General features: G+C 35.8%; 1 protein-coding gene across 1 annotated transcript in view; it reads left to right on the top strand.

Moving 5' to 3' along the window:
- The window catches only part of LanB1 (laminin subunit beta-1), a 754,433-nt gene that overhangs the window by 197,752 nt on the left and 530,680 nt on the right, over positions 1–26,001 (top strand). The window contains exon 5 of the mRNA XM_090400882.1: positions 25,217–25,391. Within this exon, the coding sequence (XP_090257008.1) occupies positions 25,217–25,391 (175 nt within the window). The remainder of the gene's footprint in view (positions 1–25,216; positions 25,392–26,001) is intronic.

Genomic DNA, 26,001 nt, shown 5'->3' on the forward strand with positions numbered 1-26,001 from the left:
ATAGATCTTGCCAGGAACACTGCAAGATCTATGCAAGGTGTTAGGTGTTCCATGGTGTTAGAGAAATACCTCTGTAATTCTCACATTCAGTTGTATTTCCAATTTTATAGATGGGTACTTTGAGAGCTCTACTCCAATCATCGGGAATTCGTACCTCTGTCCAGGCTTTCTGAACTATGCAGTGCAGCCACTGTAAGACTTTTATACCACCATACTTCAGCATTTCTGGTCGAATATCATCTACTCCTGCCACCTTTCCACATTTCAAGCCTTTGATGGCTTTTTCTACTTCAAGTATGGATATGTATATTCCTGACTGTATGCCTGGTCAGTATTTTTTATCACTGTGCTGTCATCACTGCTTGTTTCATTTAGCAGTTTTTCAAAGTAATTACTCCATACTTCAAGGATATCTTTTTCTCGCGTTTTCATGTCACCTTTATCATCTCTAATTCCTTTTACAGCACTCTTTCTTCCATTGTTAAGCTTCTTCAACAACCTCCAGAATATTTTGCCACCTTCTTGATATTTATTTTCTATATTCTTGCCAAAGTGCACCCATGACTTTTGTTTAGCTAGTTTTACACACTAGTTTTACACGCTTTCTTACATTTGTCTCTGTATTCTGTAAGAGTAAAAGCCGACTTATTTGCCAGGAACTTTTGATATGCTTTCTTCTTTTCCTTCACTGCCTCTTTAACTTCCTGTGTCCACCAGGTAGTTCTGATTTTTTTATCCTTGCACATAACCTCGCCACATGCCTCTCTGGCAGAATCAATCAATGTTTTCTTCAGAGTTTACCATTGAATCTCCAAGGTTTGATTCCTGTTCTCAAACTCTTTCATTTTGTTTTCAATAATCTTTCTGTATTTTAGTCTACAGTTCACATCTGAGAGCTGCTCAACTTTTATTCGCTTTAAAACTTTCTTACATGTTATTCTTTTCAATATGAAATTCAATTTTATCCTGCTCAAGACTAAATAGTGATCACTTCCAATTTCAAATCCTCTGTACACTCTGGTGTTGTTTTCAATAATCTTTCTGTATTTTAGTCTACAGTTCACATCTGAGAGCTGCTCAACTTTTATTCGCTTTAAAACTTTCTTACATGTTATTCTTTTCAATATGAAATTCAATTTTATCCTGCTCAAGACTAAATAGTGATCACTTCCAATTTCAAATCCTCTGTATACACTCTGGTGTCCTGCACCAGGGAGAAAACATCACTATCAACAATAACATAGTCAATGAGACTTTTCTTATTCCTAGCCTCTTCTCTCCATGTGAATTTGTGCACATTTTTATGTTGGAACATGGTGTTAGTAATAACCAGTCCATGTCCTGAGCAGAATTCCATCAGATATTTGCCATTATTATTAGCTTTGCTCTTTTCTCCAAATTTTCCCAAAATATTTTTGTATGTGTCACAATCATTTCCTACTCTGCTATTTAGATCCCCAACAAGGACCAACTTTTCCTTTTTCATTTTGTCAGTTGCTTTTTCTAAAGCCTCAAAAAATTCCTCCACTTCTACCTTAGTAGAACTTTCTGTGCGACCATAGGCACAAATAAGTCTCATTGTCCAGTTCCCCATTCTCATATTTGCCCACATTACTCTACTTGAGACTGACTGCCATTCAAGAAGATTAGCCTCGTATTTTTATTATTATTATTATTATTATTATTATTATTATTATTATTATTATTATTATTAAACAAGACCTCATGGAGTCAAAGACTCATCTAGGAGGTCCTTTTATCTTACACACACATCTCATCATACCGTGTCTTAAACACATTCAAACTACTTGCAGACACCACACTCTCAGGCAAGGCATTCCAATCACTCACAACTCTACACGAAAAAAACCTGCCTCTCACTCCCTTAATCACACCCTCCTTATACAGTTTCCAGGGATGACCTCTGGTTCTCCCCTGATCTCCCACTATTCTCTGTAGAACTTCTCCACCATTGATCCTATTACATCCCCTTACCAACTTGTAGGTCTCTATCATATCTCCCCTCTTCCTTCTCTCCACGAGACTCTGCAAATTACATCTTTTCAATCTTTCCTCATACTCAACATTCCAGAGGTCAGAAACTACCTTAGTCAGTCGCCTTTGGACCCTTTCCAACATCTCTTCATCCTTCTGAAAACCCGGTGACCAAATCTGGGCACAATAGTCCAAGTGTGGCCTAATCAAAGCCTTATACATTGGAACAAGTATCTCCCTACTTCTACATGTCAGTGTCCTCCGCATCATTCCCAGAAGTCTTTGTGTTGTCTCCACAATTTTGGCAATGTGTCCCCTAAATTTTAGATCCTTATCCACTATCACCCCCAGATCTCTTATTTCCTCTACTTCCAACAGTATATTCTCACCAAGCATAAATTCTGCATCCCATCTTTGTTTTCCAAATTTTAAAACTTTACATTTTGCAACATTGAACTCACATCCCCATTTGCTTGCCCAATCAATCAATTTATTCAAGTCTTCTTGCAAGGCCACAACATCTTCACTACTCTTTATGGTTCGTCCCAACTTTGCATCATCTGCAAACAACTGAATATCTTCACCAATATCCAAATCTTCACCAATATCATTAATATATAAGTTAAATAGTAATGGCCCTAAAACAGACCCCTGAGGCACTCCACTAGTGACTTTCCTTTTCCTGGATATTGCACCCCCATACACAACTTGTTGATACCTATCAGATAGCCAGTCTCCAATCCAATGCACTAATCTAATATCCAACCCCATCTGCTCTAGTTTGACTGTCAACTTATCATGAGGTACTCTATCAAAAGCCTTTGCGAAATCCAAGTATATTATTGTGTATCCTTCTCCTCTGTCCAAGGAAGCAGTCACTTTATTGTAATAAGTAAGTAGATTACTAAAACATGACCTCCCTTTAGCAAATCCATGCTGTCCATCAAAGATTATACCATTGTTGTCAACCCAACTCTGGATCCAAGTTCTCACAAGCTTCTCCAACAACTTAACCACAACACCTGACACACAGATAGGCCTATAGTTTGATGCTTGAATTCGATCACCTCCTTTATGAAGTGGCACAATCTTGCCCTCCTTCCACTCTTTAGGAACTTGACCAAGTGCAAGACTCGTATTAAAAAAATATGTCAAGGCAGGTGTCAACTCTCTGGCACACTCCTTCAGAATACGTGGTGATATATTATCAAGTCCCACAGCCTTATTTACATCTAGTTTACTCAACTCCCCAAACACCTCTTGCTCACTTACAGTCAGTCTCTCCTCCCCATCATCAACTGCTCTTAATCTCTCCATGAAGTCACATTCACAAGATAGAAAGGTCTTTATGAATTGCTCATTAAGTATCTCCACAACACATTCTGCAACAGCTGTCTTTATACCATTTCCTCCAATCAATGTCATCCTTCCATAATCATTCTTTCTTTTGCTGGCTACATATCGAAAGAACTCCCTAGGATTCTTTTTGGCTTCATTAGCTAACTGCTGTTCATACCTCTCTTTAGCTACTCTCACCAACCAAGTCACCCTCCTTGCCTGGTCTTTGTAGACCTCATGAAATTGGTTACTTCCACTTCTCTTATGCTGTCTCCACAATGCCTTTTTTTCTGTATTGCATGCTTAATCTCTTTATTCATCCATCTCACACCTACCTTATTTAACCTTCTCACCCGTGGTATACATTTAGACATTGCATCTACTAAATAGTTTTTGAAAATCCCCAAATTTTGTGTTGAATACTATGGCTACTCGTTCTTTTCCTTGATTGTCATTGCCTGAATATAACATATTGTATTTATTGCTCAGAAAGATCTCACCAGTTTTTGTCTTTTTTGTTTCAGTCATCCCTATTATGTCGATCTGGTACTTATCTAATTCCTCAGCTAGCTCCATTTCTTTGCCATTCAGGCTTCTTATGTTGATAATACCGTTCTTTAACTCTGGTGATGTTGAGTTGAGGTTTGTTTTCCGATTTGTTCGAGTAGCTGACTTTTCGCTGTTCGCCCTGGTTCCCTGGCGAAAACAACAGGGGCCTTGTTTAACCGGGCGACGCCCCAGCCGGCATGAAATTTTGTCATGTTGTACCATCATTTTTTATTTTGGTTTAACCAATAAGAATACAATTTGGTCGGCTAAATCCAAAATTGCCAGCCCATCCTCGTTTGTTCAGTATCAAAGTAGATACCCAACAGGGTGCACCACGAGAAGGTGAGGATTTGATATTAGGTCAGAAGGCCTGGTCGGTTCTCGCATTCCTTTAAAGGCTATGTGGAGGTCTCCTCTCAGTTATACAGCTTTGACCCTTAAGCACCCCGAAGTAATAAGCACTTGTTTAATATATTATTAGTTGAATTTTTGTGCAATATTGAATATGATATTATAATTAATCATTTATGTAAGCTTGCTTTCTGTAACTCATGCTGTTTCATTTTCAATAATGGAGCATAGAGGATCTGATTGAAAAATTTCAATTTTCATTGTTGAGTTCCAGTACATATTTTGAGGTAAATACATACAGTGACTGTTCACCACAAGTATGTGAAGAACGTTGTAATCTTGGTAAGAATTAACAGGAAAAAATAGTTAATGATATGATGGCACTCAAGAAAGTGTGTATGTGTGGTGGAAGAAATTTAATGTCTAAAAGCCAAGGGATAACAAAATAGAAACTATATGTTCTTTGAATGCATAACTAGTTTTTTCTCTTTCTTCTTAGAGGGTTTTATTGGATGGATAACATGAAAACAGAAACATAAAAAATATACATTACAAGAGAAGAATAGCAATAAATTAAGTTACAAATAGATTATTGACAATTGAAGGCATTCTGGATTCCATAGTATTGTTGAGCATGTTGATGCAGGCATGTTCTCGTGTATGCCAAAGTTAGATAGCTGAGAAGTGGCAGAGAGGTTATAGCTCAGGTTAGTATTAAGATGGACTTGATTGCTCATCATAGCATCTAAAAATGTTTTCTGATTTCTTTAAAAAAAAAAAAAAAAAAAGTTCCCAAACTTTAGAAAATGGTTGGGAGTCCTTTTGTTCCAGTTAGGCTAATTTTTTAGGTTAATTTGTTTACCAATTCCTTAAAAAAGTCTTGTTTGTTTAGCATAAATGCAGTTCAGGAATGTTGGAACCTGATACACTTTGACTGGGGAAGAGCTGTGAATTAGGGAGAATTATAATCATTATCAGTGCTATTTGGAATCCAAAGATTCATTGTTTGGGGTGTCCCACTGTCGCTCACTCTTTCCTCTTTCACACAAACACATGCATGCACACACACACACACACAGAGAGAGAGAGAGAGAGAGAGAGAAAAAAAAAACCATGCTTTAAATTCATTCATTGTTTCCACACTTTCAGGCAATATGTTTCTGCTTGCCAGTCATGCTATACACACCAAAAATACTACTCCTCACTTCCCTGCTCACATCTTTAATATCCATATCACTTCCAGAGATAGCTTCTTGTTTTACCCCATTTTTCCTACGTTCTACGATCTCTTCTACATTAATCCATTAACAACTTTTTACCATTTTGTATGTCTCAATTGCACCTCTTCCTCATGGAAAAGGCTCTATAAGTTGCATTTCCTCAATCTTTTTTCATGTCACTTATATAGAGAAGTGCTACATATTATTTTATATAGAAACAAGCTGCAATATACAAAGTTTAATTTGGTTTGAAATAGCACTATTTAAATAAATTTTACATACTATCAAAACATTACTCTATATCTAATAAGAAGTAAGGAGATTATGATTCTCTTGTATAAGGCCTTGCTCGAGACATATGAATTACTGTGTACAGAATTGGTCACATGATTTTCAAGGAGATGAGGATATAAATGAAAGTTTCAGAGACAATTGACCAGAATGGTTTCAGGTGTCTGCTTTTTTCACATGAAAAAAGATTGAGGAAATGCAACTTATATACACATATAAGTCGTGTATTATGTGACACGACTTATATGTGTATATAAGTCGTGTCAAATAATACATTTGTATATTACGGGCAGCTCCAAGGAGTCCTTAGACTCATCGAGAGAGGCCCAACATCATGTCAAGAACAATACTTATCATACTTCACCTTGAACTCATTTACAGAGATGGCACCCACAACAGACTCTGGCAGCTTATTCCACTCATTTACCACTCTCCAAGTAAAAAACCTAGCTCTAACACCCTTGCTAACCACACTCTTACCAAGCTTCCATGGATGGCCCCTAGTCCTCCCACTATCAGTCCTATTCTCAAAAATATCTTCTGAATTAATCTTATAGAAACCCTTCAGTAATTTGAATATCTCAATCATATCACCCCTTTTCTGCCTATCAACCAATTTCTGCAGCCCACAAATCTTCAACCTGTTCTCATAAGGTTCATTCCATAGTCTTGCTATTATCTTGGTCACTCGTCTCTTGATCCTCTCCACCTCCTCCCCATCGAGAGGAAACCCTGGCGCCCATATCTGGGCACAGTAGTCTAGATAGGGTCTTATCAAGGCTCGATACAGAGGAACAATAACCTGTTTGTCTCTACTTGTTAAAGTGGTTTCAGCAACCAAGTGATTTTAGCTGATTTTGCGATGTGTCCCCTAAACTTCAATTCCCTATCCACCAACACTCCCAAATCCCTGGTCTCGTCAATCTCCTGGAGTACAGTTCCACCAATGTGATATACTGCTACTAATCTGTTCACCCCAAAATGCAAAACCTTACATTTTTCCACATTAAATTGACATCCATTCTCCTTAGCTCAGTCCTCCAAACTATCTAAATCATCCTGAAAAATTTTGACATCCTGAGCATTCACTATTGCTTTACCTAACTTTGCAACATCTGCAAACAGTTGCACAGTTCCTCTCAGATCCTTTCCTATATCGTTAATGAACAAAATAAACAGTAGTGGTCCAAGAACAGAATCCTGCGGCACACCACTAATCACAAGCCGTCTTTTAGACTCTATTCCTGAATAACTACTCTCTGATATCTCTCCATCAACCACCCTCCTATCAATCTCACCAACCTTATATCCATTCTCATATGCATAGTTTACTGATTAGAATTCCATGTGGTATCCTATCAAAGGCTTTAGCAAAGTCCAGTAGAATCACTGTAAACCTGTTACCCTTATCCAGTTCAGCCATAACTGTGTTATAGAACGTGAACAAATTACTGAGGCATGATCTACCCTTCACAAAACCATGCTGTCCCCCATACAGTATCCCATTTTCATCTATCCAATCTTGTATTTTCCTCTTGACTATTTTCTCCAAGACCTTGACAACAATTCCTGATATGCTGAACGGCTGGTAATTTTCAACTGCAGTCTTGGAACCTCCTTTATGCAGTGGAACTATTTTCCCCCTCTTTCCCCATCCCCTTGGGAATAACCCAGACCCGAGACTCAAATTAAACAAAATGGTCAAAGGCACTGACAATTCTTTAGCCACTTCTCATATGACAGGAGCTGGTATACCATCCAATCCTGCAGATGAATTGACATTGAGGTTTTGTAATAGACTATTCACCTCCACTTCATTCACCCCAATTCCTGTGTAAGCTGTTGATTCTTCCATTTCTGCAATGTCACCACCTGGATGATATACTCTTGCAAAGTGCTCACTCAGTAATTCTGCTACATCAACTGATTCGGTTACCTCCCTACCATCGGCATTCTTTAAAATCAATCTGCCGTATACATTTTTTCTTTTACTTGCAACATATCGAAAAAACTGTTTTAGCATTCTCTTTAGCCTGCATGGCTAATGTTCTTTCATAATCCGCTTTTGCTTTTCTTACCACACTTGTTACCCTTCTGGCCTGGGCTTTTTTTACCGTTCATGTGCCTGCAGGTCACCTTTCTCCTTAAATTCCCTCCACAGTTGTTTTTTTTTTTTTTTGCAGCTCAAGCTTAATCGTGTTATTCATCCATTTAATCCCTACTTGATTTATTATTCGGACTCTAGGTATACAGTCAGCCATTGCCTCCTGCAAACACTTCTTAACCGCTTACCATGCACTATCAACATCCAGACCTTGCAGTTTTACATGCCATGGCACTGAACCAATCAAACTCCTAAGCTTGTCATACTTACCAGTCCGATAATTCCACATGTACCCTGTCTTAATTGTAAATACCACACCTTTAGCCACCTCCCAAGTCAAGACCCTATCGTCACTCTCACCAATTGGTGGCAATGTGGTCATATTCGTTAGCGTCAAATCCTCAGATGCAATTACTAGGTCAAATACACTCTGACCCCTAGTATTTTCCATTACATGCTGTCGCAGATAGTTATCCCTTAATAACTGCATAAAATCCAATTCCTTCCTCCCATTTGTCCTCTCCTCCTTCCAATTAGTGCTACCATAGTTGAAATCTCCCATAATAATTACCCTCCTTCCACTCATTTCTTCTATTTGCTTATACATACTATCCCCACCATCTTTTCCATCACCTGGTCTATAGCAGCACCCCATTGTATATTTTGTTCTGCTAGCCTCAATCTCACACCAAATGGCCTCAAATGTGCTCTTTTCTTTATCCTGCAATTCAACTTCTATTCTTCTTGGCTGCAGCTCATCATCAGCTATCATCAATAATACTCCCCCCCCCCACATTTTATTCTCCTTGTCATTCCTGAACACACTATACCCCTCACATTCAGTCCCACTAGCTATATCATCTTCTGTCAGCCATGTTTCACTAATGCCAATAACCTGTGGTCTGGAAGTGCCAACCAAGGCCAAAAATTCTTCCTTGTTGTTCCTAATACTCCTAGCATTAGTATACATGAATTGCAGACCCCCGTTATCCCCTTCCCTAACCTGATGCCTTATACTAACTATCCCATTCTGATTTGTTGTCCTTATTTGCTCGGGCATATTATGCTCACTCATACACTCAACTGCCTCCCTAAGGTCTGCATATCTACTCCCCCCCCCCAATATTCTGTGCATATTGGGGGGGGAAACTTCATCCACTTCATTCAACAACACTTTTTAAAGTCTCCTTACACCGAATCCATTCAAATGCAAACCATCCATCTTATATAGATCCTTTTGCCCATCAAACTCACTCCACATGTCCACAAATTCCACACCACTCATCCTGCATAACCCACACATAAAGTCATTTGCAATTATGGACCTCCTCCTAAACCCTTCACTGTCATACCGTGGCGAAAGACTAATCATCCTAACTCTTTCACTCTTCTCTTTTGCTACCTCAAACAATTCCTTCAGGTCCTCTATATTTCCATTTTATCTCCTTTCAAATCATTCGTACCTGCCACCACTATAATTTCTTTCACCTTTGCTTTTGCTCCCTAATAGACTCACTTACGTCCTTAATGGTCACACCAGGTTGGTACAATTTTGTCAAATTCTCTACTATCACGCCTCGTACTAACGAATCTCCATACAGCACTTGCTCCTTCATTTTGTTTACGTTCACAATCATACTCTTATTTTTCCTATCATACTTTTTTTTATTGGCTGGTACACTCGGTAGACATTTGTGCATAAGCTCCAGCTGCTGCTTTGCCCTATGTATCACTTCGCTCAATCGTGCGATCTCACTCATTGCATTTATCTCATTTTTTTTATTATCTGTTAAACCATTAATTTGCTCTGTATTAATACCTTCATTCTCGCTTTCTATGCCACCCTCACAGCTCTGGTACAACCTCGCAATTTCTTATCATATCGCTATTTTCTACATTCTGAAATTTGACAAAAATATCACACTCACGACCTGAAACACACTTTAATTCCTCATTTTCCTTACATTTTCTGCACACATTCACTCCACTATCATCATCTAACCATAACTCCAACCGCTCTCCGCTTATTATATACTCATATAATGACGATGATGTATTACATGTAAATAATAGACAAGAAAGAAATTAATTACAGTAATTTGCCATTTATCTGACCACATCATGAAAGCAATTTGCCCTTCTGATAACTGAATAGAGTTGATAGTTGAAGTACATGATGCTGTTCGAGAAGTTCGATGACATTCAAGAGTCGATTAATTGAAGGATCTTTGTTTTGAAAGTTGGATAGATTACTGTACTTAATTACCAAGCAAAAAACTTTTCTCTGACAAAGTATTACATAGCTATGTGTAACTTTATGCACTTTATGACCTGGTGAGGTTTTACTCGTAGTATACATATGATTTTCCAACATTTTGTACTATAACATGAAATTTAGAATTAAATAATTTTATGATTAAAAAAGAAAAAAGTTTACTTGAATGACATTGGGAAGAGGAAAGTTAAATTCTTTCAGTATACATTAAGTGAAGGAGGACTGGCCAGCATGATCATTACAGGAAAACTATAAAGAAGAAGATACTCGGATGTTATATGAAGAGCATAGAGCAGTGGACAGGCAAAAAAAAAAGTACCATCCAAATGTTTTGTAGATGCATAGAATAGGATATGATGAAGCAGCAGACCATGGTTACCAATCTCCAGATTGATTATGAAACCTGAATTAATGAATTAATTAAATTAGTTTATATATTTTAATGAAATACTAAACATTTTTTAAAAAAATTCTTTAATAAAATTGCTCACTTGAGGCTAAATCACTTAAATTTTATGGTTTTATAATGAAAGTGTCAACTTTATGGAGTTGGCTGTTCATCTGACTAGCATCATATAATGTTATTTTGTGTACTATAAAAAATCTACTAGCTGACTTTTTTATATCATCATAAGAAATTCAGTGTCAGGGTGTACATGATACTATTGTGTACAGGGTGCACATGATACTATAAGAAGTTCAGTGTACATGATACTATTACAATACTGCATGATTAAGTTTACATCATTATTATCTCCCATCAACAATTTTCCTTCAAATTAATCTATGACTTGTCAACACTCCAATGTTATCAGAACTTATACTCCTTCTATGCAGGTACCTATATCTGCATCAATTTTAGTCCACCTAGATCTTGATTTTCCTGTGGGTCTTTTTCTGCCATCTTGGCATGAGCCATCTATTTTTCTAACCTTTCCTTTCCCATTCCGTTTAAACCTTCTCCGCTTCCTCTAGTTTAGATCTGTCAACAGAGTATGCAGCCTTCTACCAGTGGATCCCAGATTTCAGGACCTTACATTTAGTTGCATTAAACAAATATCCCCATTTATTTGCTCATTTTCCCAGCTTATTTATATCTTTCTGAAGGTCTACCATATTGGCACTATTACTAATAACCCTTCCAAGCTTCACATCATCTGCATATAACTGAATACCTCCCTGCAGCCCACTGACAATATCATTGTTATGCAGCCTTTCTCTCATCAACTGCTCTTGCTTCTTGATTATAAAAGGCAAGCAAACTGTTGAAACAAGAGCACCCCTTAATAAACTCATAATGACCTTCACAGATAATATTACCCTAATGTTCCCAATTTTGTATGTGATCTGTTATTAGTTTCTCCAAAATCTTAAATGACTATAGAAGAAATACATACAGGTCTATAGTTTGGTGCATGCATTCTACCACCGACTTTGTACAGTAGCATTACTTTACCCTCCTACTCATTGGGTACTTTCCAGGTAGGTAGACTTTCATTGAACAGCCAGATCAATGAAGCTGTCAATTACTTAGCATATTGTCTTAAAACACAGAGTAAAATTAATTTTCAGAGTAGTACTTAGTATTTGAAATACATTTTCCACATGCATTTCTAAGCCTTCAACCTTCCCCACCCCTCCAGGAATAAAACTTGCATTTCCTGAATGAAATGACCCCAATAAAGCGATCATTAAACAGCTCCATTTTGTGTCATCTGCATCGGTCACTTGACCCCTTTTCCATATAATAGGGTCATTTGTCTGTAATCATATGTCCTGCTGCTCACAATGTATGAATTCCTTAGGATTTTCCTTGGATTGTAGTAGTGCTAATCTCTTTTCATATTCCTTTGATTGGAAAGACCTGGGTTCGGTTCTCGTCAGTGACGTGAGGAACCTTTATCTAGTCTCTTTCAATGAAAGGTGAGCTAGTCGGTCTCGTATGGAGGTAGGGTTTTTTTCACCCAGAAACTTGAGTTTTTCTTCCCCCAGAACAGGCAAACCAGTCCCGTGAATACACATTGATGCAGCACAGGAGTGAAGAACTAGCTGCATTAATTCATCATGAACCTCTTATTAAGGGTTCATGATGACTAATTGTACCAAATCGTGTTATCTTTTTCACTTGATGAATGCAATTTGCCATTACTGTTGATAAATATTTCTTCACTAGTTCCATGCACTGTTGATATCATTCCCTTGCAGTTCTTCCATCCATAGAACTGTCCTAAGATGATTTCTATGATTATTATATTTACTTGTTTTATAATTCCACATAAATTCCTTCCTCCTTGATATTTCTGCATGTTTATTCAGCCTCTAGGTCAAGACTGCATGGTCACTCATGACAATGGAAGAAAGATTGACATGTCAGTTACAATGAACCCTCTCATGCAAGGACCAAATCCAAAATTCTTGATCTTCATATTCCTTCTACTACATGTTGTTTGAGACATTTGTCCCTCAAGAATTCCAGAAATTCCATTCCTTCACTACTGTATGCTACTTCCTCTGCCCAGTTTATTCTGCTACAGTTAAAATCTCAAATAATGATCACTCACTTTGCATTTGCCAAACTGATCTGCTTAAACATTTCCTGCTTATCACTTCTTATGTATCCTGGCCTATAGCAACATCCCACTAAATATCTAATTTTTGTGCCAGGTTTGTTACAGATATTATTCAATTTTGTTAAAGAATCCTGAACACTTGCACTGGACTTGTTTAGGCATACAACATTATTTGCATAAAACAAAGTGCTAAGTTGATATCTCTGATTCTGATATCAGGTTTAATGCCACTTTCTTTCATAATGTGATCCACATTGAATAAGAGTGGAGATAGAGTACATACTTGTCTTAAGTGAGATTTTATATCAAACCACCTGCCTGTACTTTTCCTTCAGTTCTAACTGCCAACTTATAACTAAAATATAGATTATGTACTGTGCTATATAATGTTCCATTTATCCCTTACACAATTGTAGCATTCTGAATGGCACCTTGTCCTATGTTTTTTACAGATCTACAAAACTAAAGTATAGATCCTTGATTTATTCCCAGTTTCCTAACTTTGTTGCAAACTGTAAATTAAAGATGCTAAGAAATTATATTCTTGGTTTAATCCTTTATCCGAGTGTAAGCAAAGAAAGTTTGCACATGAACCAACTTCATGACTGGACAACTCGTATCTAGAGGCTAATGACTTCAAATCACTTGCCTTAGTATCCTATAATGCAAAAAAAATATCCTTACGGACATGTATAATGTTATGTATTATAGGAAGGGTCACTACCCAGACTGGTTTCGACCTTTATTGAGGTCTCATCAGGCAGACTCTGAAGTGATACCAAGGTTTGAAGCAATACAGAAGTCAATACAGGTCGAAACTGGTCTAGGCAGTGACCTTTCCCATAATTTGTAGCATTATACATGTCCATAAGGATATGTGCTTTGCATTATGGGATACTAAGGCAAGTGATGCAAAGTCATTAGCCCCTTTATACTAGTTGCCCAGTTGTGAAGTTACTTCACATGCAGACTTTGTTTGCTTACACTTGGATAAAGGATTAAACCAAGAATATAATTTCTTGACATCTTTAATTTATAATTTACAACAAACAGGAAATTGTGGGAATAAATCAAGGTTCTATACTTAAGTTTTGTAGATCTGGAAAAAAGTATAGGACAAGGCCATCCGAATGTTACAATTATGTGGAATAAATGGAACATTATATAGAGCAGTACATAATCTATATTTAAGTTTCAAGTTGGCAGTTATAATTGAAGGAAAAGTATAGGAAAATCTGATCCTGACAACCTCTGTGTGGCCTGAACCCAGATTCTTCATGTTTTTCTTCTGCAATTCCTTATATTTTATACTTTATTGTTGTGATGTGCTTAAAATTATATATTTTCTGTTTTTTAGAAACTTCACTTGACTAAGGAAAGAAAAAACAGTTTCCATTTGATGCAGTAGCCTTAAGTTCATTATACCTCTGAAGTATAATAAAGGGAAGTACCGCTATAATTCTCACATTCAGTTTTATTTCCCTTTTTATATATGGGTACTATGAGAGCTCTACTCCAATCATCGGGAATTCCTCCCTCTGTCCAGGCTTTCTGAACTATGCAGTGCAGCCACTGTAAGACTCTTATACCACCATACTTCAGCATTTCTGGTCGAATATCATCTACTCCTGCTGCCTTTCCACATTTCAAGCCTTTGATGGCTTTTTCTACTTCAAGTATGGATATGTATTCCTGACTGCATGCCTGGTCAGTGTTTTTTACCACTGTGCTGTCATCACTGCTTGTTTCATTTAGCAGTTTTTCAAAATAATTACTCCATACTTCAAGGATATCTTTTTCTCCTGTTTTCATGTCACCTTTATCATCTCTAACTCCTTTTACAGCACTCTTTCCTCCATTCCTAAGCTTCTTCAACACCCTCCAGAATATTTTGCCACCTTCTTGATATTTATTTTCTATATTCTTGCCAAAGTCCTCCCATGACTTTTGTTTAGCTAGTTTTACACACTGTTTAGCTTTCTTACATTTGTCTCTGTATTCTGTAAGAGTAAAAGCCGACTTATTTGCCAGGAACTTTTGATATGCTTTCTTCTTTTCCTTCACTGCCTCTTTAACTTCCTGTGTCCACCAGGTAGCTCTGATTTTTTTATCCTTGCACACAACCTCGCCACATGCCTCTCTGGCAGAATCAATCAATGTTTTCTTCAGAGTTTGCCACTGAATCTCCAAGGTTTGATTCCTGTTCTCAAACTCTTTCATTTTTTCTTCAATAATCTTTGTGTATAGACTACAGTTCACATCTGAGAACTGCTCAACTTTTATTCGCTTTAAAACTTTCTTACATGTTATTCTTTTCAATATGAAATTCAATTTTATCCTGCTCAAGACTAAATAGTGATCACTTCCAATTTCAAATCCTCTGTACACTCTGGTGTCCTGCATCAGGGAGAAAACTATCAACAATAACATAGTCAATGAGACTTTTCTTATTTCTTGCCTCTTCTCTCCATGTGAATTTGTGCACATTTTTATGTTGGAACATGGTGTTAGTAATAACCAGTTCATGTCCTGAGCAGAAATCCAACAGATATTTGCCATTATTATTAACTTTGCTCTTTTCTCCAAATTTTCCCAAAATATATTTGTATGTCTCACAATCATTTCCTACTCTGCTATTTAGATCCCCAAGGACCGACTTTTCCTTTTTCATTGTGTCAGTTGCTTTTTCTAAAGCATCAAAAAATTCCTCCACTTCTACCTTAGTAAAACCTTCTGTGGGACCATAGGCACAAATAAGTCTCATTGTCCAGTTCCCCATTCTCATATTTGCCCACATTACTCTACTTGATACTGACTGCCATTCAAGAAGATTACCCTCATATTTTGTGTTGAATAGTATGGCTACTCCTTCTTTTCCTTGATTATCATTGCCTGAATATAACATTTTGTATTTATTGCTCAGAAAGATCTCACCAGTTTTGGTCTTTTTTGTTTCAGTCACCCCTATTATGTAGAAAGTTCTACATTTATATCTCCTCCTGAGATTTTTATTTAATAAGGTTATAACACCTTATGGTAACTTGTTATGGTAAAATACTTACAAGCTCTGCATTACTAAATCTTGGTATTTCTAGCCTGGCTCCCACTGATAAGACCTCAATAAAGGTCGAAACCGGTCTGGGTAGTGGCCCCTTGCCTTTAATACAAAACATCATACATCCCCTTCTTGGAGATGTGTTTTGGCATTAAGGGTAAATATTAAGATTAGTGATCAGAGCTTGCTCCACCTTTACCACGAGTTGCCTTGGTCTTGCACTACCTGTAGGATCAGCTAGTCTTGCGTAAATTGCAGGCGCAAACTTGACATTTGGCTGTTTGCTTACTTGGAAGAAATGGAGTAAAACCAGGTTTATAATTGCTTGGTATCTTTAACCCCTGTTATGTCGATCTGGTACTTATCTAATTCCTCAGCTAGCTCCATTTCTTTGCCATTCAGGCTTCTTATGTTGATAGTACTGATCTTTATCTCTGGTGATGTTGAGTTGGGGTTTGTTTTCAGATTTGTTCCAGTAGCTGACTTTTTGCTGTTCGCCCTGGTTCCCTGGCGAAAACAACCGGGGCCTTGTTTAGCCGGGCGACGCCCCAGCCGGCATGAAAGTTTGTCATGTCGTACCATCATTTTTTATTTTGTTTTAACCAATAAGAATACAATTTGGTTGGCTAAATCCCAAATTGCCAGCCCATCCTCATTCGTTCAGTATCCGAGTAGATACCCAACAGGGTGCACCACGAGAAGGTGAGGATTGGACATTAGGTCAGAATCCCTGCTCGGTTCTCTGCATTCCTTTAAAGGCTATGTGGAGGTCTCCTCTCAGTTATACAGCTTTGACCCTTAAGCACCCCCCAGAAAATTAAAATACACTTTTTGTAGAGTGTACTAAAATTGTTACAGCAACATTACTGAATCCAAAGTCATTTAAAGAAATGAAGGAATTTCTCAGAGTTTTGATAATTTTAACTCTAAACTAAGCTACTAAATGAAGGATTGCTAGACTAAATATAGTAACCTACCATTATTCAACCTTCAAAATAATAACACTTCAATGTTCAAGACACAGAAATGACTCTTACGTATCAACTGATTTCTGGTACAGCACCATGTAATTGTACATGGTGTTGTACAATTGATAGCACCATGGATAGGTGATTGTAATTGTATTTCAGTTATCAGAATGGCAAACAATTGAGTAGGGCATATTTAGTTTATTTAGTTTCTGAAATCTCAAATGAGCACACACAGAGTTATTTAATTGGTGTTGAAAATCATTTGCTGATTGTTTATTTGAAGGCTCTGTTACATAGTAGTGTACCAGGAGTCCAGGTGACATGCCAACCCATTCTAGAATTGGCTGACTCAGAATTGGCTTAATTGAGGGTTGAATAATTGAAAGATCACTGTGTGTGTGTGTGTGTGTATTTCTAAGTTCAAATATCCATTCTCTCCAATTGTATTGTATATAAATTGTTTACAGAACATTAAACTATAGGGTTAAAGCTGGATAACTGGAAGGTGACAAGAGATCTTCACGAAGTTTGTAAGGAATGCAGAGATCCAATCAGAGTTGGTACTGCATATCTTATAAGCTGTTCCAACATGATGAAATGTCATGCTGACTAGAGGGTCACTCAGTAAAGAACAGCAAATGTACATTGATAGTGCCTATCTTCAACTGTGTAGAGAGTACCTTTGTTTCAGGTGAACAGTGAAAAGTCAGTTACTGGAACAAAGGTTTTCTTCACATTTGAAGATAGGCAGTGTAAGAAGTATCACTGAAAAGAAGCTTCTTGAATGGCAAGCAATTTCAAAATGAGAAATTGTATGAGACATGTTTGTGCCTATAGTTCCACAGAAGACTACTAAAAAAGAAGTTAAGGAGTTTTTCAAATCATTGGAGAAGGGGGAGAACAGCTGAGTATAAAGAAAAGCTGTTTCTTGTTGGAGATATAGATGGAACAAAGGTTCTCTTCACATTTGAAGATAGGCAGTATAAGAAGTATCACTGAAAAGAAGCTTCTTGAATGGCAAGCAATTTCAAAATGAGAAATTGTATGAGATGTGTTTGTGCCTATGGTTCCACAGAAGACTCTACTAAAAAAGAAGTTAAGGCGTTTTTCAAATCATTGGGGAGGGGGGAGAACAGCTGAGTATAAAGAAAAGCTGTTTCTTGTTGGAGATATAGACTGTAGAGTAAGAAATAGCTAGATAGAAAATGTTTAGGAAAATTTGGAGGTAAGGGCAAAGCTAATAATCATAGTAAGTACCAACTTGATTTCTGTTCATGGCATGGACTAGTCATTAAAAACACTGTTTCACATAAAGACTATGTTTTTTTTGGGGACAATATGCAATGGTACAGCATACCAGCACCTATACAGTAACATGTGACTGATGATTTAGAAATTTATAATATTCAGTAATTGTTTTACACATTTAGTTAGCATGCAGATAAGCCTAGTTATTTAATGACATTTACATTTTTACTTCCAATGTTAATTTGATATAATTTTTTATATTTACTATATAAAATTTTTTATTAAAATTTTCTTATACATTTTGCCTATTTTTATATATTTGTACAATAATTTTATGCTCAGTAAAGCTCAATGTGTTATATACTACTTATTTACTGTTCATATTCCAAAAACATTAATTATCATATCATGAAGTAAAAATACCAGTAAAATAATTTTTTTTTCACATCCTTTTAATTTTTACACATAGCAAAGAATGAGTACTTGCACATATTGTTTTAGAACAAGAGCACTACATAAAGATATGCATAAATTCACATGAAAGGGTACACGAGCATGCATGCAAAATTGTCTTCTTGATTGTATTATTGTCAATAGTGTTATCTTCACACTCTTTAAAACACAAGAGTATACAGTGGATTTGAAATAGGAAGTGATCAACATTTAGTTTTGAGTAGGATAAAAACGAATTTTTTATTGAAAAGAAAATTATGTACAAAAATTTTTAAAATAATCAAAGTTAAGCAGCTTTCATAGGTGAAGTTGTAGACTCAAATTTACAAATGTTATTCAAGATAAAATAAGTTTGAAAATAAGAACTGTTAAGACTCTGTGTAAAAATCTGAAGCAAACATCATTGATTGATTCAGCCATGGAGGCATGTGGTGAAGTTGTCTGCAAAGATAGAATCAGAACTTCATAGTGAACTCAAAAAGTTAGAGGCAGTCCAAGCAAAGAAGAAAGCATATCAATAGTTTCTGGCAAATAAGTCATAGGGCATCCTGAGAGAATACAGAGAAAAAATGCATGACAGCTAAGTTATGGGTAAAAGTAGCTAAATAGTTTAATAAATTTAGTTTAATCCTTTATCCAAGTGGAGTAAGGTGGTACAACACCAGGGCAACTCGTTGCCCTGATGTTGTACCACCTTACTCCAGTCCTGAAGATACTTTCAGGCGCAAACTTTGTTTGCTCACACTTGGATAAAGGATTAAACTAAATTTATTATACTCTAACCAAGTGAAAAATAAACTTTCAACATCTTTCTCTAAATCCAGAGTAATTTATTAAAAAAGGGTTGCACACCATTTGGCAACTCCTATAGGTAGAGATGACCTGCGAATGCTTCTGCCTGGTATCTCAGCTTGGGCCTGGCTCCCACTGAAGAGACCTCAATAAAGGTCGAAACTAGTCTGGATAGTGGCCCTTCCCTTAATGCATAACATTAGACATATCCGCAAGGAGATGTGTTTTGCATTATAGGAGATACTGAGACAGGAGTGTTGGTAGCTTGCTCCACCTTTGCAATGAGTTGCCCTGCTGTTGTACCACCTTACTCCAGTCCTGAAGATACTTTCAGGCGCAAACTTTGTTTGCTCACACTTGGATAAAGGATTAAACTAAATTTATTATACTCTAACCAAGTGAAAAATAAACTTTCAATAGCTAAATAGTTATGGGAAGACCTTGTTAAGAATATAAAAGATAAATATCAAAAAGGTGACAAAATGTTTTGGGCTGTTCAGAAAGTTAGAAATGGGGTGGGGAGAGTACTGTAAAAGGAATTAGATGACAAAGTTGACATGAAAAATTAAGCTATTCATTAAGTTAAGAACTAGATGTCTTGGAGTAATTACTTTAAAAGATTTTTACATGAAACAAGACATACCAGACTGGTGGTATAAAATATTCAGGAGGAATGCAGTCAATAGTTTGTCAGTACTTGAGATAGAAAAATTCTTTAGAAAGCTGAAATGTGGAAAGACAAAGATAATATTAAAAGTTCTCAGATATGGAGGTAAAATAAGTTTTGCAGTGGCTACACTGTGTAATTTACAAAGCCTAGTCAGGTGAAATTTGAGTAGATTTGATTGTAGTAGAGCTATTAATGCCCATCTTTAAAAATATAAATAAAACTGAATGTGAGAATTATACAAAATTTCTTTACTGGGTGATCAATTAGGATTTATGCAAGCATATCTAAAGCTGAGAAAAATCATAAAAGATAAACATGCAGATGAACAATCTGGTTTCAAAACGATGGTTGCCAAAGGGCAGAGTTTCACTCAACCATTTCTTACCAATAATTGAGAAGTCATGGGAACATAATTAGGATTTATTACTAAGTTTTGTATATCCAAAAAAGGCATATATCAAGGAATCAAGAAAATATGTTAAACGCTGCATTTTAATGCAATGAATAATTGTATCAGTGGCAGTATCATATTAAAAATGAAGATGTTATGTAGGAACTTGACATGATTAGTATGTGTGAACAGAGCTAATCTAAGGAGATACAAGAAAATAGTTTGATGTAAATTTTTAGTAAATCTGATACCAGTCTGCAGATTCCTTAACTAAATTGATTGATCATTTTAACAAATTTTATCTGAAATAAAAGGTTGAAAATTATTATAACAGGAACTTGAAAAACATCAGTTATGTTCTCAATGGAGAACCATACAGCAATTAAAATATTTAAGCCGTTTAGCACAATTTTTCATGAAGATGGCAAATTGAATTTGGAAATAGATAATGCAATAAATAAAGCTGGTATGGTGGGAAGCAGTAGAATAAATTTATATAGAATAAAAGATAAATTAGCCTGGAATCCAGCAGTAAAACAAGATAGTGTTCAAACTAGTTTTAACTTATGGATCTGATGGTTGGGTTAGGAATAAAACACTTGATCAAATCACTTGAGTAGATAAGTCATCTGTTCACCCAATTTTTAGTGGAATGAATAGTAGTATCATATTAAAAATGAAGATGTTATGAAGGAACTTGTCACGATAAGCATTCAGGAATGTGTGAACAAAGTTAATTTAAGATGGTATTGTTACTTAAAAAGAATGTAGAGGAAAGGCAGACAGAACAGATTTGATCCCAGGATAGCAGGGAAGAGATCCAGAGGGTGCCCAAGATTTAGATGGATTTGATGCTGTTAGTAATGCCTTAAAAGACTGAAATGTTAGATAAGACTATATTGGAGACCTGACAAATAACAGATTACAGGTAACCCTCATATAACACGGATGTTAGGTTCCATAGAAATGCCGCGTGATATAAATCACGTTATATGAGACTTAGATCACATAGAAAAAGTAGGGGTTAGGTTCCGAAATCGTTTTTTTTTTTTTAATTATATAAACAACAATGACATATCCAACAAAAACAATATTTTTATTTAATTCAGGTAATTCATGTAAGTTAAGAAAACATAAATTATGAGACAAATACTTCTTCTTCTTCTTCTTCTACGCGTTATTCCCGCTTCCTATGCAGGGTCCGCGTGAGACAAATACGTGAGACAAATCCGTGAGACAAATACGTAGTATAAAATTATAAAAATTACAAATTGTACATAAATTTCATTGCACATAATGCATAAATGTTTTAGACACAAAAGGGCATATTTTAATCGTCATCACTGTCTTCAGAAATAACATTTCTGAAGACAGAGATGTTCTTTAAATGGCCGGAGGTCGTCACCACTTGAAATCTCTTGGACATCATTTGTATAATTCTCATTGCATACTTTGGCTGGTTTAGTCATCAAGAAGTCAGTAATAAGACTTTGTTTTCCACTATGCTGCAATTTATTATTAAGTTCATAATATGGCTCTAAACAAATATCCAATTGTCTTGAATTTTCCAGAGCACTACATTGAAGGATCATTATCCATAAAATAACTTTCTAACATTCTTGTCAAGTCCAGTCCTTCTGCTAATTTCTTTAAACTGAATTCTTTAACGGATTCATCACAATCAGAATCTTCAGCAGAACTTTCCCTGCCATTAGGTTCGATGCCATCTATTAATTGTACCAGTTCCTCCTCATTTAAATTTGTTTCTCCATAAATTAATTCACTAATTTCGTTTTCAACCATATTGCAAAAGCCCTCTCTACCAAAAATGTGTGCGCCGTTTATTATACGACTTGGTTCAGCATCCACTGGAGGTACGAAATTTTGACCTAGAACGGCTTCAGGCCATATTTTTTTCCAGCAAGCATTCAGCGTAGAAGGTTGTAATTCCTTAATGCACAGAGAAATAATTTTTACGCAATTCAATATTGAAAACTCTTTCCATGCTTGAGACAGTGTAATGTTTGGATTAGATTCCATTTTTTTCCAAAATTAATTGAAATGTTCGCCGAATATAATATGAATTAAATGTTGATATTATTCCTTGGTCGAGTGGTTGAATAAGTGAAGTAGTATTAGGTGGCAAAAAAGTTATTTTAATATTCGGATGGCTTAAATTTGTTGGGTGGCCTGATGCGTTATCTAAAATTAGTAGAATTTTGAAGTCCATATTCTTTTCCTTTGTGTAACTTTCTACATCGGGTAGAAAACACTTGAAAAGCCAATTTTCAAACATGCTAGCTGTAACCCATGCCTTTTTGTTGGCCCACCAATAAACAGGTAGGGTGGACTTGTCGAGCCCTTTCATCGTATGAGGATTTGCGGATTGGTTAATAAACATTGGTTTTGTCATGTAATCACCTGATGCATTACTACAAAACAGTAGAGTAATTCTATCTTTGAAAACTTTGAATCCAGTAGCTAATCTTTCATTTTTCAAAATATAGGCGCGTTTTGGCATTTTTTTTCGATATAACCCAGATTCATCCGCATTGAACACCTGGTCTGCACTGTAACCACCTTCTTTAATGATTTTTAAAAGTTCTGCTGGGTATTTCTGGGCAGCTTTAATGTCAGCTGATGCTGATTCTCCCTGGATTTTAAGATTATACAAAGAAAACTGCTTTTTAAAGTTTTCGAACTAACTCTTACTGGAACAAAATCCATGCTGAGAGATTTCTTCTGAAGAATCTTGATCAAGTTCTTTTAAATGTTTATAAACTTTGAGAGCTTTTTGCTTAATAAGGTGTCCATCCAAAGGAACTTTCTTTTGAGTGCAATCTTCTATCCAAATCATTAGAGATCTCTCCATTTTTTCTATTAGAATATCGCGAGCACAAGCAACACGTTTTGCACTTACTGTTGACCCAGCAATAACACTTTCTCGGATTTTATGTTTATTTTGTTTGATTGTTTGAATTGTTGATTCATTTAAATTCAGAGTCCTTGCAATAACTCCTGGTTTTTCTCCAATTTTCAACCGATCCAAGATTTAAATTTTTTCTTCGAGAGAAATGAATTTCCTCTTCAATGTTGGTTTTTTCCCTTTCATTGCAGTTTTAGTGGCCATTACAATAAAAATAAACTTTTACATAAAAAAAAAAAGCATTACATATGTATGTAACTCACCAGAAAATAAACTGCTCAGCTTGAGAATAACACACTTATGATTTTAAATGCACTTTCCTGACAGAAAACAAAGACAATTTTCAACGATAAACACTTTATTCAGAAAACCCTAGATGGCAAACCTATGGCACTCGTGCCAGAGGTGGCACATCTGAGAATTTTGCTGGCATGTCAACGATTTACAGTGATATCCTTTTATACGCTTATAAATTATTCAAGTTTTTTTTTAATTGTTACAATATGTACAAGCTGTATTTTGCTTTACACAAGACAGCAGCTATAAAGCCGTGCATATGATTGATGTGGTATTAGCACAAGATCACGCAATCCAAAGACAAAAGCAACCAACAAGTGTTGAGGTGAAATGCTAATTCTCTTCAGTCGAATTCCATAACATCTGAAACTGTCATAACAACATTCACTATTAGTTTTAACACATTCACAACAGGATGTCATTTATCGTTCCGATGGAACTTCTCATTACTGACTGGCTCAACTCACACAAACGTTTCAACCCTTGGTTTGAATTTTATGGCTTCTTGTTTGCATTTGAGGTGGCAGGTGAACTCACACATTCATTATATGGCATGTTTCAATTCTTGGTAGTCTTTTATTTTAAGTTAGTCTTTGTGATCTGTCATAATGACATCGAGAATTTTAAATGCAATAAAACAAACACTTATTTCATAATTGAAAAATTGGACAATAGTTTTTAGTTGGATACCGTGTTTCGGTGCAACATATGGTTTTGCTTAAGTTTATACAGCATAGTTTCTGTGAGAGGGGACATGTGATTTATTAGTTAGTGCCGTTTTTATTCCATCTGTCTCTAATTGCACTATTTGTTGAGAATGACACAGACTGCAAAAGCCTCTGTATAGTACCTTATTCAGTGATACAATAAAACTAAATTCGATTCTTATAACTACTTGTGCGATATAGGCAGTCACAAATTTAAAGAAGATAAAATTTGATTTTTAAGTCCTGCGGTGAAAAAATAAAAGGTTACTAGAAATCGTAGACTGCATTATATCGAAACCACGTTGAACAAGGGATACTACAATTTGTAGACCACTTTATATATAAACTGCATTGTATAAGTACCGCGTTATACAAGGGTTACCTGTAATTTGGAAGGAAGTAGTTGATAGAAAGCTAGTATGAATGCATATTTCATTATGTAGTACCAATATAGTACATCCCTTGAAGGTACCTATCAGGAATTTGATAATGATAAATGTTAAACATTTCCCTTGACAGCAGCAGTAAAAGTCTACTAGACAATTCAGTTTACAAAAATTACTTCAGTATTTTTGTTTTTAACATAAATATTCTCATGAAGTAGTTCTTCTTTGGTAAAAATGCAGATAAGAATGAACTCCAGTTGTATTTCTTACTGGAATTCAAACCATAAATTCTGATATTCATCAGATTTATATCAAGATAAGGATTTCGTTTTTTCTGGTAAAATTTTCTTTTACAATTAATGTACATATATGGAAAGAGTTATATTTTTTCCAAAAAAAAAGAAAAAAAGCACAGCTTAATAGGATGAATATTCTATATCCAAATTGCAATTTCGAGAAAAAAGCTTTTAAGGGACTTAAAAGCTTTATTTCCCCATTTCTGAAAGTGTGTGACTATTATGACATACTTATTATACTATTACTAAGTTTTATTGCTGCAGAATGTTTTTATTTCTTAGATATTTTTCATTTGATTAGCATTTTATTTTATTTTTTCACTTATTACAGAATTGGAAAGAAGCGAAAAGCATGGTGGCAGTCAGAAAATGGAGTTGAAAATGTCAACATCCAGCTTGATTTGGAAGCAGAATTTCACTTTACTCACTTGATAATAACTTTCAAAACCTTTCGGCCATCTGCTATGTTAATTGAACGCTCTCATGACTTTGGTAGAACGTGGAAGGTAATCCTTAACTCACATATATAAACATTGTTTTTATTATTATTATTACATGGGCATTTTTCATGGAGTCTCAAGACGCATTGTGGAAGATCCATACTAACCCTATTATCTATCTTGTCTCTTCTTGAACTTGTTTTTGATAGTAAATAAATCCTTTATCCAAGTGTAAGCAAACAGAGTTTGTGCATGAAATAACTTTATGACTGGGCAACTCGTATGTATAGAGGCTAATGACTTCACATAGTATCCCATAAAGCACATATCCTTATGGACATGTATAATGCTATGCATTATTGGAAGGGTCACTACCCAGACCAGTTTCGACTTTTATTGAGATCTCATCAGTGAGAGCCAGACCCAGAAGTGTTACCAAGGTTGAAGTAATGCAGAAGTCATATTTGCATATACAAGTAGCCAAAAGGTGTAACACCTTATTACTAAAATACTCTGGATTAGAGATAGATGTTGAAAGTTTTTTTGCTAGTTATACTATAAATTAAAGATGCCAATGAAAACTTTGAACATCTGTCTCTAATCCAGAGACAGGTGATATCCTTAAGGTGTGACACCTTTTGGCTACTTGTATATGGAATTTGGACGTCTATTTGTA

This window comes from Typopeltis vanoorti, chromosome 11, assembly GCF_054136105.1.
Source record: "Typopeltis vanoorti isolate ZY-2024b chromosome 11, IOZ_Tvanoo_1.0, whole genome shotgun sequence".
NCBI lineage: Eukaryota > Metazoa > Arthropoda > Arachnida > Uropygi > Thelyphonidae > Typopeltis > Typopeltis vanoorti.